Source organism: Pseudorca crassidens, chromosome 10 (assembly GCF_039906515.1).
Source record: "Pseudorca crassidens isolate mPseCra1 chromosome 10, mPseCra1.hap1, whole genome shotgun sequence".
NCBI classification, from domain to species: Eukaryota; Metazoa; Chordata; class Mammalia; order Artiodactyla; family Delphinidae; genus Pseudorca; species Pseudorca crassidens.
The window spans coordinates 87,899,356-87,915,972 of record NC_090305.1 but is presented as its reverse complement, the minus strand read 5'-3'; the positions used below and the strand labels follow the sequence as shown (position 1 = coordinate 87,915,972).

Below are 16,617 nucleotides of genomic sequence, written 5' to 3'. Positions count from 1 at the left end.
CCAGTTGCCCTGCAGAACTTCTCCCTGGAAGCCTTTTATTTTGGTGCTAACAGTGTACTCAATTATCCGTAATAACAGTTTTCAGTGGTGGGAACAGAAAAGGGCAGGCCCCCCGCAGGACTGTGATCCACTGGGAACTTAGACCCACTGCCTGGTTGATGCGTGAACATCCTGGTAACTTAATTTTTCCTTTTTGTTTCTCCACTTCACTTAATGATTTTCTATGTATTGTTGCAGACATCTCAACAGTGAGCATGCGCTGGACGATAGAAGTACAGCCCAATGTAGAGTACAAATGCAGGTTGTACAGCAGTTAGAGCTACAGGTAAAACCACATTTATTTTTGATATTACCTCAGTATTCCTCCACTTCCAAATTTCTGTAGTGTTCTGTAATGAGTTCCTGTGTACTCATTATTGAATGGAAGGTTCAAAACCTGTTGTTGTCCTTTCTTTTATCTTATTTTATTTTATTGTCTTTTATTTACTTTTCTCTTTGGGAAGGTTCAGCTCCAGTTCATTCTTGGGCACTGCCGCTCAGACATTTCAAAGTTCTGTGCATCCCTGTATATGCCGCCAACCCTCAGCCTCTGCTTTTTAGCTCTTCCATCTCTCTCTCTCGCTTTACCTCCCTTCTCTCTTCTCCTTTTAACTTTTCTGGTTATCTGTTGTTGGTCTAAGCCCTCTCCGTTGCTAATATTATTAACCCGAAGTTAGGAAAACAAGCTGGGGAGAGAGATGGGGAGTGAATGAATGGAGAGAGAGAGAGCGAGCGAGCACGTGAGTGTGTGGGCAAGACTGAGCGAGCCAGCACACATGCAAGGCTGTTCTCCAGAGTTAAAATAGAAACTATGTGTGGATTTATGCCTCATTTTTCATTGTCCCCTTTTTCTCTCCATCACTGAGAACAATTGAGAGTTCACTGCACAAATTTTAAATATGTACACTTACACCCACACGTACATATAAACACACATTAGGTATATATATCATGTGGATATCAGATATATATAGATGTGTGTGTGTATGTGTGTGTGTAGGTGGAGGGGGAGAGAGAGAGAGAGAGAGAGAGAGAGAGTCTTGTATTTGGAAATTCACTGGGCCATGAGGAATGTGCTTTATGACTACAGAAAATTAACTTCAGCAAACGTTCCTGTGCATCACATCTGGGTGAGGGGCACTTTAAGTGTGGGTTCTACTTCCTGATGTAACTTGTTGATGAACCCCACCATATTTTAACAGTAATTCCCTCCTTGGTGTAATTAATAGAAAATTTGTTTCTAAAAGTAAAAATTGGGTCAGAAATGGAGATTATTAAAACGTACAGTTGCAAAAGGCTGACCCTACAAACCCCATTTACGCAGCCGAGTTCCAAAATGCTGTTGAGTGCTTGATGACTCACTGTGGCTTCTTCCTCTGGCTGGTTCAGTGTAGGCAAGAGGTTAGCCGACTCGGGGAAATTAAAACAATGTTGTACATTATATTGTTACCAGCCATCGAAAGGCCTATTTTGTATGCAAGACAGCAATGCCGAGATATATGGAGAGCCCTAGGCTAAGTACAGAAGATAATTACATTTGGAATTTTACTGAGTTAAGTCATTTACAGCTTCAAATAGTTGCAGAGAAAAATCAGCCAACACACACTTAAACTTTTTGTTTTGACTTTCAGGATAGAAAGGATCTTTTTTTTAATTAGTTATCATCTTATATGACAAATCACATTTTATTTTTAGTCAGAACGTCTCAAAAGTTATTTTCTTTAAGTAGTTAATATTTTTCCATTCAGACTACAGATATGAACTTATTAGGACAGTGGGATATTTATACAGGCAAAGGGCGCATCGTAAAATCCCCAAATTCTTACATAAGCCTTTGGAAACATGTTTAAATTTAGCACGTTTGTTGGGAAGGAAAGAAGGAGTATATTTATCTCACCCCCAGAGTTCACTGGTGGTTGAAGCATAGGAAGCCCTTAAAGCATTGGGTTGAACAAAACAAACTCCATGGCTACGGCTACCTGAATTTACATGTCTCCGTGGTGGTGTTTATAAAGTGATCCAAGTTCCTGCATTTCTGTATCTAATTGACAAAATTAAATTTTTAATGATCAGCTAGAATAAACTGTTTACCAGAGGTGATGGTTCACCTAGGTTGGCGTTCCAGACTGCAAATCTGAGTGCGGGGCCACCGTTAACTACTCAGGAACTGACTATCTCTTTTATTCACTACTCCTCACCCTCCACAGGAAGCGGGTGGGAGAAGGAAAGGAGTTAGACGATCAGTAAGTCAGGTGGTTATCTTCTGGCAGCTTTAATGTTGAGTTTTGGCGCATGTGGCCTGGGAGTGGTACAGACCGATAAGATGACTCTTGGATTATTTGTGGATTTCACGTAGTCATAGATTTCCCTTCATCCTCCAGTCCTACATCAAACCCAAGGCTGGCTTTTCAACTTTTGATTGGAATCAAAGACGATCACCTGGCCAGAAGTTACTATGTGGTAGTTAACCGGTGATGTTCCTTATAACGTTTTTGCCAGCGAGTTTGCTTTAATGGAGGAAGGCGGGGCTCATTCCGAAGAGTTCAGTGTCTTCCAAGCTTGAGAGCGTTGCTGCAACGAGGACACGGTGCTTGTCGAGAGCAGGGCTTGGAAAACTACAGACCCTGGGCCGAATCCCACGGGCTGAGAAAGGTCTTTACACTCTGAGTAGTTGGGGTAGGGGAGGTAAGAATCAAAGGAAGAATAAATTATATGAAGCTCGAGGTTCAGCATCCACGTATAAGGTTGTGTTGGAACACGGCCATGCCCATTGATTTACGTGTTATCCGTGACTGCTTGTGCTCTACAACAGAAAAGTTGAGGAATTCCAACAGCGTCTCGATGGTCTGCAAAGCTGAAAATATTTACTAGCTGGCTGGCCCTTGCAGAAGAAGTTTCCCAAGCAATTCCTGATCTAGAGGAGCAGAAGAAAACAATTTGCATCACGTTATTAGCAACTTGTTCCCTTAGGTTCCTGGCTCCCTAAAGGTCGGCTCGCCCCTTCGTACTTCATCCTTCTTTGCCTCGGTATAGAAAACCAGTCTAGTCACCATATTGGTCAGTTTCCCCCAAGGGCAGCTTCACCTGCAGTTATTATACTTGCCGATATTGGGGGTCGCGGAGAGCTGGCTGAGGGATATTCATTCATCCGTCCATTTGTCTACTCATGCATTTAGCAAACATTACCCGGAGCCTGTAACATGGCAAGAGCCTTGTAGGAGCCACTAAGGAGTATGAGATGAGTGAAATGGATCGGGCTGCCCTCCTGGTTCTTATTCTCTAGAAAAAAAAAAGTAGACTATAAATAAATAGCTCTCCAGTGGCACTGTTCATTCATTGGGTAGTGTTCGCTGACACTGATGCGTTCTTGGAAACATCAGAAGCGTGCTCCAAAGAGACTTTCAATGCTAGATAAGGGCCAAACCCAAACAGATTTTACCCATTAGATATTTAATCAGATGAAATGCACAAGAAAATGTCAGCAGTTTTCTGTGCCCGATGCCCTTATCAAGGACCAGATGGAGACTCTTTGGGTGGCAGACCCGGTCTGTTTGGGAGAGTTTGGGGCAAAGTACAGTTATACTCACAGCCAGACCCATTTGAGGCTTCCTGTTTGTCTGATGTTTGTATTTCCATTTGCCATTTCATGCACCCGTGTCTGGAAGTGTACTTTTTAATTGACTTAACTAATCATCCTTGTGCCCAGAGAACCCGAGGTATTGGGGAAGCCAGGTCTGTGCAGCGGCTAGGCTACATGGAAAGGGTGTTCTTGTGTCTCCGCAGCCTTTCTGTCTCGTTTCCCGTTGGCATCACCCACCGTCACCTCTCGGTTCTCCCAACAGCAGACTGACATATGGGGCATGCCTTGTATGTGACTGAGCCAAAGGCTGCTTCTGTTTCCCTTGAAGAAGGCATTTCCCGGTCCAGGAAGTACCTGAACCTCCGAGTAGCTCAGAGTCTGTTACACAATTACCATTTATTAACTCGAATGTGAAAACCGCTGGTGCCACTTTGCACTACAGGAAAGAGCAATCAGGGCCTGAGCGTATTCCCAAAGGGTGATCACTGGTAGAGCAAGATGAGACCACCACCCAGACTCTCTCTGCAGAGCAGTCCCGAGGCCTCTGGTGTTCACGTCTGGGAGAGAGGTCACACGTGCGCCCCCACTGTAAAAACAAACCCAGTAAGCTCAAATTGGATCTTACAGTAGAGATCAACAGAGGCTCGTTATGTCTACCCTGGAGAATCATTGTGAAAGGATTCCACTGGAGAATTCGGGAGGACAGAGTCAGTCCCAGACGTGACCAAAGCCAGGGAAAACCGCTGGAGTGCTGTCCCGTGTCTCTTGCCAGCCCCCAGATCTAAACCCCAGACACCTCAACTCTGACCCCAAACAGGAGGCCCTTGCGTTTCTTACCGACAGTCAGACCTCCCTAAAGAATTTTATGCAATTTTTTAAAAATCAGCATCGTTCCCCTTGGAGAATAGTGTGGTTGGCCATGTTTCCCTTTATGGTGCTCTGTGTACAACACTGCACTCGAACCAAAAGGAAGGAAAAGCCTTTAAGATTCTCGTGGCAGAGTTCAAGCGACCAGGCAGAAATCAAGATGATGGGTTATGGAGTCTGGCTTAGACCTATCTGTGCAGCACTGGGAGTGAGATGCATCTGTCTTGTTTTTATTTTTGTTGGAAGGTATCAAAATATATAATGCACGTCTTCTTAGCAGTGGACTCCTTATGTAGAGCTTGTTGACAGAGAAAGGTTGGTTAATTCAGTTCTCATGTTCCACCCTGTTACTGGTCTCACTGAGAGAGAAGGCCGGGGAGTGGGGGGCGACGGTGGTCAAAAAGACATCTTAGTGGGCATTTGAAGCCCTTTGGAATGTTTCTAACTGCATTTCATTATTACAGAGGCAGTTGTAATTTTTTGACATTTGTCAATGGACGGGATGGGGATTAACCCCAACCCTTACCAGCAAGTCGAGAAGTGACGTGAGATTCTGCACTGTGCACGTAGGCACCTAGCATGAAGACAGACGGACACCATAGAAATCATTTGGGTCGAGGGCAGGGAATGTCCTTTTTGAGGTCAGGGGATGTATTCTAAGATTCCACCTGTTAGATGTTCTCTGTTGACAAGAGTCACCTTCTGGATGATAGGCAGTCAGTGGAAATGAGTTAGAAGCGGAGGGGAAATCCCCGCCGTCGGCGTGCACGCTCTCACGTGGGTCATGAGCGTAAGGCTCCCTCCCCACAGGACGGAGGGGCAGAGACACAGGGAGTGGGGATGTATTGAGAGTCAGGGTCGCCCCCCCATCCCCCCAGTGCCATGGCCAGCCTTGTAAGGAAGCACCTGAAGCTTCCGTGAGAGTTGAGCACCTGCTGTCCCCCAGATTTAAACCCATATTCATCCGGTTATTTGGGTTCACTCAGCCATCGAGCTGGGGATAAGGTATGTCGGTGGCTGGGTCAGAATTCCGTTTTGGAAAAAGGGAAAAGCATCCAGTCTAACAGACAACAAGCGAAAACAGTCTTCTGATGGACTTGCCTGTCTTGGAAAGCTGAGACGTTCGTGGTATAGATACAGTTCTCTGGCCGTGTTTATTCTTTTTAATCTGTTGCGTGACCGTGTGACCTTGCTCAGTCCTTAGCTCAGCCTCTCTGGTGTATGAAGATGGACTTTGAAGGAAAGAAGAAAGGAGCCTGGGGGGTTCGGCCTGCGTGTCATGTCCAGGGCGCAGCATGTGTCGGGGGACACACCTCAGGACAGCCTCCCCACAAGCCCTCAGCCTCGAGACCCTTGAAAGTGAATACTGAAAGCAGCCAAGGGGAGAAGCAGCCACCCAGCCCATGGGGATGAACTGCCTGGCCCCCGGCAGGGAGTGCGGGTGGAGGGGTGCAGACCTTGTATGCGTGAGTCATTTGACTCCATTCAGTCGCTGTTCATCAAGCACCTAGTGTGTTCCAAGCCCTGGATCTAGATAAGTAAGGCAGCTTCTTCCTTCCTGTAATGTGGAGGTGTCAGGGAAAAGAGCTCCTGGCAAGGACATTCCAGCCCAAAGGAGCCTCTTGAGAATATGCCTAGGTTGTAGTGGAGGGAGAAGGAAAGTGGAAGACTATTGTGTTCTTTTTAAAATTCAACTCTCTGTTCAACAGGATGGGATGGTGACCAGCCATCGCAGTTTGCTTACCTGGGACTCGGGGAGTCCTGGGACTTGGGGTTTTCAGTTTCCGAACCAGGAGAGTCCTGGGCAAACTGGGATGAGTTGGTTACCCTCCCAATCCACTGGGATCCGTCGGCTGTAGGAGAGATCTGTGGATTGCCCATATTCTGCTTGTAACTGTTTCCTAAAGGAGCTCGGAAGCCATTTGAAAGGATGTTTATCGAGCTCCTACTGTATCGCCAAGGCACTGTCCTAGGGCCTTTACCCTTAACTTCACTGAATCCTCACAGCCCCTCTGTGAGTAGATTCTACCCTATTTCCTCCATCCCGAGAGTCATGTTTCAAAGGGTGAATCTCACCTTTGGAAATCAGTATGTGTCTCCTACATGATTAACATGAGCATGTTTAATGGAGTATTTCTTCTTGCTCTCTGAGAAGGTGTTACGAAACGGATGGTGATCTTAACAATGACGGTCCTCTGAGAGTCAGAGAAGTAACTGGTGCCCTCCCAGCTTCCAAAAGAGGAAACTGAGGTATAGACGATCTGATTAACTTGTCCAAAGCTAATGGCAGGTGATGGGCCGACCCTGGGATTGTAGCCCAGCCTTTGTAACCCATCTTCCTTCGCTTGCCCAGTGCTGCTCTATGGCTTTTTACACAGGGGTCGTCATGGCCCTGTTAGGGAGGGGCACATTTTCCTCTCCCCGTCTGGGCTCTTCTGGCTGGCCTCAGAGTTCAGTTGACACGAAGACAGAGTAACAGGAGAAAATCAAACAAAAGTGTAGCAGCGTGTATACACGGCAGTGACCCAGGGAAAAACGGAGTCACTTATCAAAATGGCCAGAACCCTCACCATAAATACCATCTTCAGCTAAAGACAAAAGAGGGTGTTGGGGGTAGGGGTTTGGGCCTTCAGAGGGGAGGAAGGCACCTCACAGGGCAATGGAAAAGTAAATGTTTGGTAAATAAATCTTTGTGGGACCACGCGGAGACAGTGGGACACAGAGTGGACTCTGATCTCTGGGCCCTGCCGAGTTTCCCACCCCCTACCTCCTAGCCCATATTCTTTGCAGATCCTGCTGGTGATGCCTCTGTTCCGACAGGCCCTCTGAATTCTTTTAGGCAGTTGCAGGGAAGGTCAAAGTGTCTGAGTCTTTTGGGCCTTGAGTCTTTTCAGCTCGAAATAATCTGCATGCCAGAGAGACATTTTGGGGTGGCCAGTTTTTGCTCTGCTATACCCCATGAGGTTCTCTGCACACACCCAGGCCTTACAGACTGAGGGTTTTGAAACTTGGCTGGTGAGGCCACGCTGTCCTCTGCCTCGAGGAGCTTTCTCCCCAGCAGTCGTGGCAGCGGGGCCAGGGCTGGAGCTCAGCGGCACCGGGCTCATTCTGAAGTTTTCCAAATCCATCTACCCCAGGAACTGTAAGCTCTAAGAAAATGTCAGCAGAAAGAAAAGTGCACAAGTTGCAAATAGCAGAGGGAGAGACAGTAAGCCTAACACAAACCAGTGACTGGGGACTTCACCTGTGATGCCTCTACCGTCAGCGGGGCTGTTTGTAATCACAACTTCCTGGACTTTCGCAAGTATATTATCCGTCACGGGTCCCCCTTTGGACCTTTCTGACCCCATTCAAAGCAGTTCTCAGGACAGTTCCTCACAGCGGTGGCCTCCTAGAGCCTCGTGACTCTCTCTGAATAGGCTCAGAGGTGCTGGGGAAAGAGAAGTCCTAGTAGCATCGTAGCTTCATGTTGCCACTGCTCCGTGCCAGGGGCCGAGAGACGCAGGGTCTCTGCGTGTCTCACTTCCGCATCCCCCCTTGGAAGACCAAGACGCTGCTTTTTCATAGTCTAAAATCCTGCTTTACTCCAGGAGCATTAGAATTCCTAGACTATGACAGAGTATCAGTGTGCGTCTGCTTGAAATGTCAAGAGAGTCTTTAATAATAACATGTGAGGAATGTTAAGATGGTGACAGAATACAGTACAAGTCGGGAAATTCTTCGATTGGGGTGAAATGAGCCGTAGGTTGCCTACCCCCTGAGAGCTGGAGTTGGCCTTCAAGACCGAGCTGTGAAGGCCTGCGCATGACCACAGTTAGAGACAGTGGCTGGAAAACAGCTATTTGGTAAATACTCAGTTTGGTTAGAAGAGTTTCATTTCTCCTCCTTCCAGTTGCCGCTTTTTTTTTCTTTTTTCTTTTGGCTTGTTTTTCTCCTTTGGATCGTACGCCCGTCAGAGACCCCAGGTGACAAGATCCATTCTTCCTCCGTCAGTTGTGTTGGGGCCGTCACTGTATGCAAACCTGCTGAGGAAGTCTAGACCGCCCCCCTGTAAGGCACGCTCAGTCCATGGAAGAGAGTGGTGTCTTCCCAACGTACCTCGTTAGACTTGGACCCTTGGGGTCTTTCTTAGAAGCACCTATTCCCTCGTCTGTCCCCTGGAGGACTGGGCTCAGCAAGATTAGGTCAGATCCCCGTGAATCTGGGGATCACCACTGCACTAACCCGGACTCGCCGCCTCATAACCTGGGTAACACTGCACATTCCACCCTGCCCCCACTGCCCGCGGTTCTGCCTACGGAGGGCAGCATGGAGGCAGGGAGAGAGGCAGAGATCTGGGTTCCCAGGCAGTGTCCCAGGTGATGTCTGGGATCACAGCGGTGTAGGAAGGTCAGACCAAGCATCCTGTCACCAGGATTCTAGCCTTAGCGTTGCGCCTTCCCAGCTCCACGACCTCGGGTTAAGTTCTCCCCCGTGAGCCTCAGCTTCCCCAGCTGTAAAACACGACACGAGGACCAGAAGACTTGACCTAGCCACAGCCGTCTGGGCTTCTGTGAAATCGAATGAGTGGCCGGGCCCCTTCTTCTCTCCATCCTCAGTAATTCCAGCATTTTTTCCCACATCCCAAATCCTTCGCTCATTTCAAGACTTCTTTTCTCACAAGTGAGAACCGCCACATTGGGCTTAAAATGAGTAGTCCTCCTGACAGTGTAGAGAATGATTGTGTTCAGTGAACCCCAAACCATGTTCCCTTTTCTCTGCTGAAAGGATGAACGTAATCTCCCTTAGTTTTTATCTTTGAAGGTGGCGCACGGGGCCCCTAGCCTTCGGCAGTTATCAGCAAGTCTGGAGCGAGACCCCCGTTACGGTCTTGCCCAGTGTGGACTATCTAAAGCCTAACTTGAGGCCATGGGTAATAGAAAAGGGGATGACCTATATCATCCGAGGGGAGAAAAAGCGTTTGCTTAGGACGAGGGACAGATAACAGTGAGAAGCAAGGAAGTAAATCCATGAGAAATGGGCCTATCTTTCCCGCGCTTCTGGTTCCCTTCTTTAAAACATCAAAATTCTCCCCCCCCAGTTAGCCCAGCTGCAAACTCCACCGAACCCCTGTTATGTTGATCCAGATTCCTAACATATACTCAGCCAGTAGAAGTCGATAGACTTGACTGGTTTAACTTTCCTATTAAAAAAAAAAAAACGAGAGAGAAGGAATTAGGTTTTTTTGAGCATTCTCGAAGCACTAAGCTTGTTATGTGCAAGAATTTATTTAATCCTCAAAACAACTCTTGGAAGTTCAGAGATTATTATTCCATATTTAGAAGGAGAAACAAAATACTTGAAAAGGTTACATAATGTGCTCAGAGTTGCAGAGCCCGGATTCAAATCCATCGAAGTCTGCTTGTTGGGTCCACGTCCTTTTTAGCCCATTTTTGACTCTGCTGTCATTCTGCAGAACGGGGCACAAGCGTGCTAATGTAAACAAACACTGCACAAGCAGCTCCCCTTAACGTGTGTCCTGTTGTCATTCCTTTTATGCTGGGTGGTACTCCTGTACCCACCGGGAAAGCTTTGAGAGGGTAATTCTCTCTTGATATCACAACATAAAAAGACGGGTAAATTTGTCAGCTGCATTTTTAGTTGACCTTCGGACTGAATTTCCCATCTTCCTTTTCTTTGCTTGTCATGGGATTCAGTAGAGGGAACGCTGGAATATATTTGCTAATATTAAATGTTTGTATTCCCATATTATAATAATGAAGGGATGCCATGAAAATCGATGGGGATGGTGAGCTCATGGAATGATGGCATAAAAAGTGCTAAAGAATCTGCAGGCTTTTCGAAGCACCAGTGAGTATTGTAAATGCAAGACAGGCACTTGAGACAGAGGAGCTGGTTTCACTAGGTGTGAATTTTTAGCCGTTTTGCATTTAAAAAACCCCAAAGGTGAGTTTGGCGGATTTTTTCCTTCAATTGTTACAACAGTTTGTGGTAGAGTTAGAGCTGTTATTGATGATAAAAATCCAAAACCCTTCCAAGAATATATAGGACATGCTAGTTTACACTCATATAAACAGCAACAAAAACTTGGATTTTTGCCTCTTCCTGTAACCTTGCCCACCTTTCCACAGTAAAGCAGAACTAGGATGGTAGGCTTGAGGTTGAGGCAAAATAAGGAACCTGGATAATTCTCAACATGGACGATGAATTCTAAGTAATATTCACACGGGAAAATAAGAAAAGATTCCCTACGGCAGTAAACCACCAGGGTTATGGAGGTGGCTGGGTATACAAATTCTAGGTATGTGTTTGCCACGTGGTATTACCACCTTTGATCAGTAAAAGGTCAGCCTGGTAGATAATCTGGAAGGAAGAGAGAGGTGATGGTTTCTTTTGGTGCTGGGAATTTGGATTTCCCTCTACTTGGTCTTTGTAATTGCTCCATCAGCAGTGTTCACCCCCAAATTAAGTCACGATTAATATTCATCAGACTCTTCAGTAAATATCACCCCCCACCCTTTAATTTGTAACGTTCAGTACAACAGACCACCTCTTGTTTTTTGTTTGTTTGTTTGTTTTGGTGTTTGCGGTACGCGGGCCTCTCAATGCTGTGGCCTCTCCCGTTGAGGAGCACAGGCTCTGGACGCGCAGGCTCAGCGGCCATGGCTCACGGGCCCAGCCGCTCCGCGGCACGTGGGATCCTCCCGGACCGGGGCACGAACCCATGTCCCCTGCATCGGCGGGCGGACTCTCAACCACTTTGCCACCAGGGAAGCCCACTTCTTGTTTTTAAAAAGAACGATATATATGCCTCCATTCCTTCTGCTCCACAGTAATTTTAAAACAAAACATGTTTCTTAATCTAAGAATGTTTTAGTTGTAACGTCGAAAAACTTAGGACACTTACATAAAAAAACAAATAACTAGAAAAATGCCATTGCTAACATTTTAATTGTTCTAACTGAGCCACTTGGAAAACTAAATTCCTTTAGCATTATGTGTTCAGAGCATCTTTTAGTTTGGCTGTTCAATAACTGACTAAAGAACAGAGGGTGAATAACATAAAGTGGCTCCTAATATGGTATCATTTTCATTTCCTGTTTGTTGAAAGATAAATGCTAACACTAGAAGGCTTTTTTCTTTCTTTCTTTCTTTCTTTCTTTCTTCTTAATTTATTCCTCCCTGAACCACAAGGGAATAAAAAGAAAAAAAAAAATCAAATGTGATATGGCTTGAGACTGAGTCATCCAGTTAGGATAAGCCGAAAGCTTTTTCTTTCTTGTTTTTGTACCCTTTCCCTTTTCTCTGCCTTGCCCCAATTCCTGAAACATACCCCTCCCTTAAAACACACTTTGCTTTAAAAATGTGAGTCTTACTTGATTGGGGGGGGGGGCAGATAATTTTAGACTTAAAAAACTAATTATTATTTAAAAGATTTAATGTTAATTATGTGACATTGATGGAATGCGTCTCTCTCCAACTTTAAGGCATTATTTTGGACAAATAGTCTTTAAAAGTACTGAATGAAGATTTTTTTTTCTATCTCTCCCTCTCCCTCTTCCTCCTCTCCTCCCTCCCTCCCTTCCTCCCCCCCCCCCCTTTCTCTCTCTGGTATTAATCTCTTCTACATTTCCCCAAAATTCTACAGCTGTTCTCTTAATATCTGTACCTTTGGGGGGGGGATACATTTCCCACTTCTTTTACAGACATAATTGTCATATGTCCCCTATGCTCAACGATCTTGAACTATCAAAGATACCATTGTGTATGAAAGAGTCCACGGCAAGCATAGAGAAGGCAGCATGTAATAAGTAGTGTCTGAGTGCCTACTGCATACATCCAATTAGCAACTCATGTGCCTTCAGAAGATAACGTTTGATAGAATGAGGAGACTTGAAGTTTTGGTACGATGAGACTAGCACGTAGTAGGTACTCACATACTGAGTCCGTGAAACGAGTAAGCTTTTTCTGCATTCACTCGAAAATGGGGGCTCTCTGCCTGCCTTGCCAAAGTTGCTGGCCAGTGCTGTCTTCACCTGTGCCTACCTGTGAAGAAAGATGGAGTTAATTTTGCGTAAGTGTATCTGTGTGCCTAGGAGTTTCTCCACAACCCCAACGGATGCATTTACGAGTTTTTAGCTCCCTAGCTTATTCTCCTTTGGCTTCCTCCTGAATCAGGTTGGTGAACAGGCGTGATTCACGGTTTTGTCTCGTAGCTGTCTGTGTTCCGTGGGACTCCTTGGTGCCAGCAGGTCTAGGGCTTCCCAGTTAAAGGCTCGTGCATCTTGTGTGGAGAAATCGCACACCAACACCTCTAGTAACTCGGAGCCTGGCAGTGGTCGTCTAGATTTCAAAACGATTAAGCACTGATGCACATTTTGTCGTGTGCCAGGGGGCCATAGTGTGATTTGGAATGTGTATCATTTGGGATGTTAAAGGAGTACTGCATCTGCATTCAAAGAAATAACAAAGCGTCTTCTCCCTACCAGCTTGCAAAAGACAAAGAGCGCCTGCAAGCCATGATGACCCACCTGCACGTGAAGTCTACGGAACCCAAAACTGCCCCTCAGCCCGTAAGTACTGAATGACGCCCGTGGGGGAACCCTACAGTGTTGCTTCTCTGCTTCCCTGCCCCAAGGACGGAGGATCGCCTAGTCTGGCAGCTTTGAGTAGTGAAAGACTTAAGCTCCATCTGGTTCTGATTACCTTTTATGAAGAGGGCAGTGTGCTGGGCATTTAGGGAGACAGATATGGGATGATTCAGGCACAGTCGTTAGCCACGAGGCCCCACCATCAGCTCTTCTTTGGGACAGATGATTGATGCTACACCAAGGTACTAAAACATATTCCGAGAGCTCACTAGAAGGGAAAAAACAAAACAGAACAGAAAGCAATCTTTCTGATTTCTCAATGGTGGAAACACAGAGAGAACACAGCCAGACCAGGAAAGCAGAGGAAAAAGGCATGTCAGCATGGTTTAGCCAAGAGGCAGTGGATGTGAGAAAAGGAGTGAGGGATAGTCCAGTCCAGTCTAACTGCAAGAAAGGAAAGAAAGAGGAAACACACTGTCGGAATAGTCAGAGGCTATAATTACAGAGAACATCTAACGGTCACTGAAGAGTTTGAAGCGAACATTACTCCTTCGCGGTGAGGAGACCCAACATGGTACCCTGAAATTACATTTCACTTTTAGCAATCTCTTACTTCTTGCCTTGTTCCCTTTTATTTGACGTTCAAGAGTGTCACCAAGCACAGACAGTTAATATCAGAGTGGAAGTGTGGTAGCTGAACCCCAAATCCTGTCTTAGGCCTCATTACTTGTTGCAAATTGATCGCTTTCACAGTTGTGTTTCTTGTACACTTACAGTTCTCAAAATCTAGTAGCTTCAACTGATTATTCACAATGGAGAGGGTGCTTTGCTTCTTGATTTTTAAGATTTGTAAAATTTAAGGGTACACTGCCTTTATTTGATTTTGCTTGGAGTCACTGTGTGAAAATTAATTGAGCGTTGACAATCTATAGTTAGTACCAGCAATTTTAATCAATATGCAGTGATGCGGCGTAATGGCAAAGTATTGGTTTATCTGTTTTGACTGATTTTTTTCCTATAAATAAAGCAAACATACACCCATACACGTATGATTTATGGTGATAGAAATAAAACGGAGTCAGACTATTAACCCAGCAAATATGGTAGCCTGCCAAGATGCAGTTGGCAGACAAAATTAATGTCTGAAACAGAACACATTACTGAGATATAGGACATAAAATCATTAAACACTTTGCACATCCATTTTTACTAGGGAAGAGCCCTTGGTTTCCATGTATTTTGCAGTAAACGGCTGTAGGACCCAATGTGTAGGCTACCCAAGAGAAAGGGGGGCAGGGGGAGGCCATTCAGTATCGTGGAGTCAGTAGTCAGCTGTGCTCTCCGTGCTATTCCTGTCAACCCCTTCTTTTAAGGAGGGTCCTGGGAATACTATGAACCCAGGTGAGCAAATTGGTAAGATCCTGGCATGACTCCACTGAGTTCTCCAGCGGGTATAGGGAGCTTGAAACTCTCTGGAAGTCTTCAGATGGTTGTCCTTGGTTAGGGAAATGGTTTTCCCCAGGTTGAAGGGTTTGCATCTCTAAACCTAGCAACAAGGGAGAGAATGCGATTATCTCCTCCTTCCTCCGTGGATTAAAACCAATGATACGAGGTTAGATATTAACTATGAGAACTAGAATAATGTTTGGACTCCGCACTCTAGGAATATACTCATTTGGGATCATGAGGCTCCTTGGGAGGAGGAGGGATAAAAGCAGAAAAGGAATTGCAAAACCCCACGGGGCACTCAGCGAGCGATGGCGCTGGATGCCGGCAGGGAGCGCCATATACATAGGCCTCCATAGGCCACAAAAGGGACCCTTGGGAATCTCCATGAGGACCCGTGTTAGGCAGCCAATAAACAGGAAAGTGCGGTCCTGGGGGAAATGCACAGGGCAGGAAGGTTTGTCTTGATTAGTATTTAAAAAAATGTTTTACATGCTAGAAAATTATAACTTCGAAGGGGGACCTCCTACTAAATGTATTTTTAACTGCTCTGTTGAAAATTCTCTACCACTAGTCAACATTATCTCTTAGTAGCTCAGCACAGTATTTCTTTATTAAAAGAAATAGGCACGAATATTTTTGACTGAAAAATTAATAGCTTTTGAATTCATACGCAGCAGGTTTTCTTTTGCAAAGAAGTCCAATATCGCTGCACAGCACTTCTATAACCATTTATTTGGAGTCCAAGTCAAACCTTTGACAGTTAGAGCCGTGCTACAAGCCAATATAAAGAACTCCAAGATGTAAACCAACAATAGGCCGTCTGTGTGAGGTTTGCCATTGTCAAATACATAGATTGTTTGGATTAGTTTATGTAAATGGACTGTTGTATTACCCTTTGGAAAAAAAAAAAAAAGATCACATTTGTGTATGAAAAGTGGTTCCCTTCACAGGCAGCATTATAAATTCCTTATCCTGTAACTTACATGTAAGAAGTAAAAATTGGTGCCTGACAAGCAGATATTGTGTGACACTCTGTTGCCAGAGAGAACCTGCCTTCTTTTCATTCATTGGAAAATAGAAAATTCTATTATAGATACCATCTTATAATTTGGGAATTATTAAAATATGTATAGGTGAGGCATTGGGAAATTAATTATAAAAGGTAGACGTGTAGTGTTTTGCATACATTTTTACTTCTTTGCCCAAAAAAAGGGGAGGGGTGGACAGACGTAGAGCAAACCCTTGATGCTTTCAACTTTAGGGATACAGAGTTATCTGATGATCGGTTCTAAGGTGCAGAAGACTCCCTTTTGCTTGTAATTGATTTATTCCACCTGAAATAGTAGAACGCACGGTGTATGTTCAGATGCCTATCGTTCTAGACTCTCTGATTTGAAGGAAGCAGTCCCTGGGATTCAGATCTAACCTTAGCTGGGGACTCTCACGTTAGAGTCTTGCCAGGAAGTTTGTGGAGTGTTTTTTTTTTTTTTTTTTTTTTTCTTTTTTCCATTTCTGTTTAAAAAGGAACTCGGTGTTTATTTTAAAATCCTTAGTCACTAAGTGATAGAATGCTTTGCTGTAAACGTTGCTTTTCACTAAATGCCATTTGGGTGGTAAGTGTCATTTGCTGTGTCCAGTCATCCAACCCGTTCCCATTTCACTGCCAAAACCTTCTTGGATTGTTCTGACAGCAGCCCGTAGACGTGTTCGCTGGACGCTGTTGTGGAACTCATGTTCCCATTTGGCTAATCAGAGGCTGTGCTCATCTCGGGAGAATCCCAAGTTTTTAGGCGTGGGTCTGAGCGCGACTCCCACTGGAAAGCGTGGAGAGGACCTGAATAGGGGTTTACGGCGGTCCTGTTCCACACGTGCCTCCGATAACATCTCCTCCTGCTTGCTTGAAAATCTTTTAAACCGATAAAAACCTTTCCTTTCGTAATTATACCCAGGACTCAAACTGCAGTGCACGCTGTTTTCGTGAAGAGAATTCCTGAATTTAAAATCGAATTATTGCGTCAACGAATATTTATTGGACGTGCGACAGGAAGACATAGGGTAGTTAAACCAGACAGAACCATCCCTGCCATCGAG

General features: G+C 45.2%; 1 protein-coding gene across 20 annotated transcripts in view; it reads left to right on the top strand.

The window, feature by feature from the left end:
- Positions 1–16,617, top strand: part of FOXP1 (forkhead box P1) — a 596,348-nt gene that overhangs the window by 551,365 nt on the left and 28,366 nt on the right. For all 20 annotated transcript variants that reach the window (XM_067755193.1, XM_067755190.1, XM_067755188.1 and 17 more), the window contains 2 exons: positions 238–325; positions 12,976–13,059. In XM_067755193.1, coding sequence (XP_067611294.1) covers positions 238–325; positions 12,976–13,059 — 172 coding nt within the window. The remainder of the gene's footprint in view (positions 1–237; positions 326–12,975; positions 13,060–16,617) is intronic.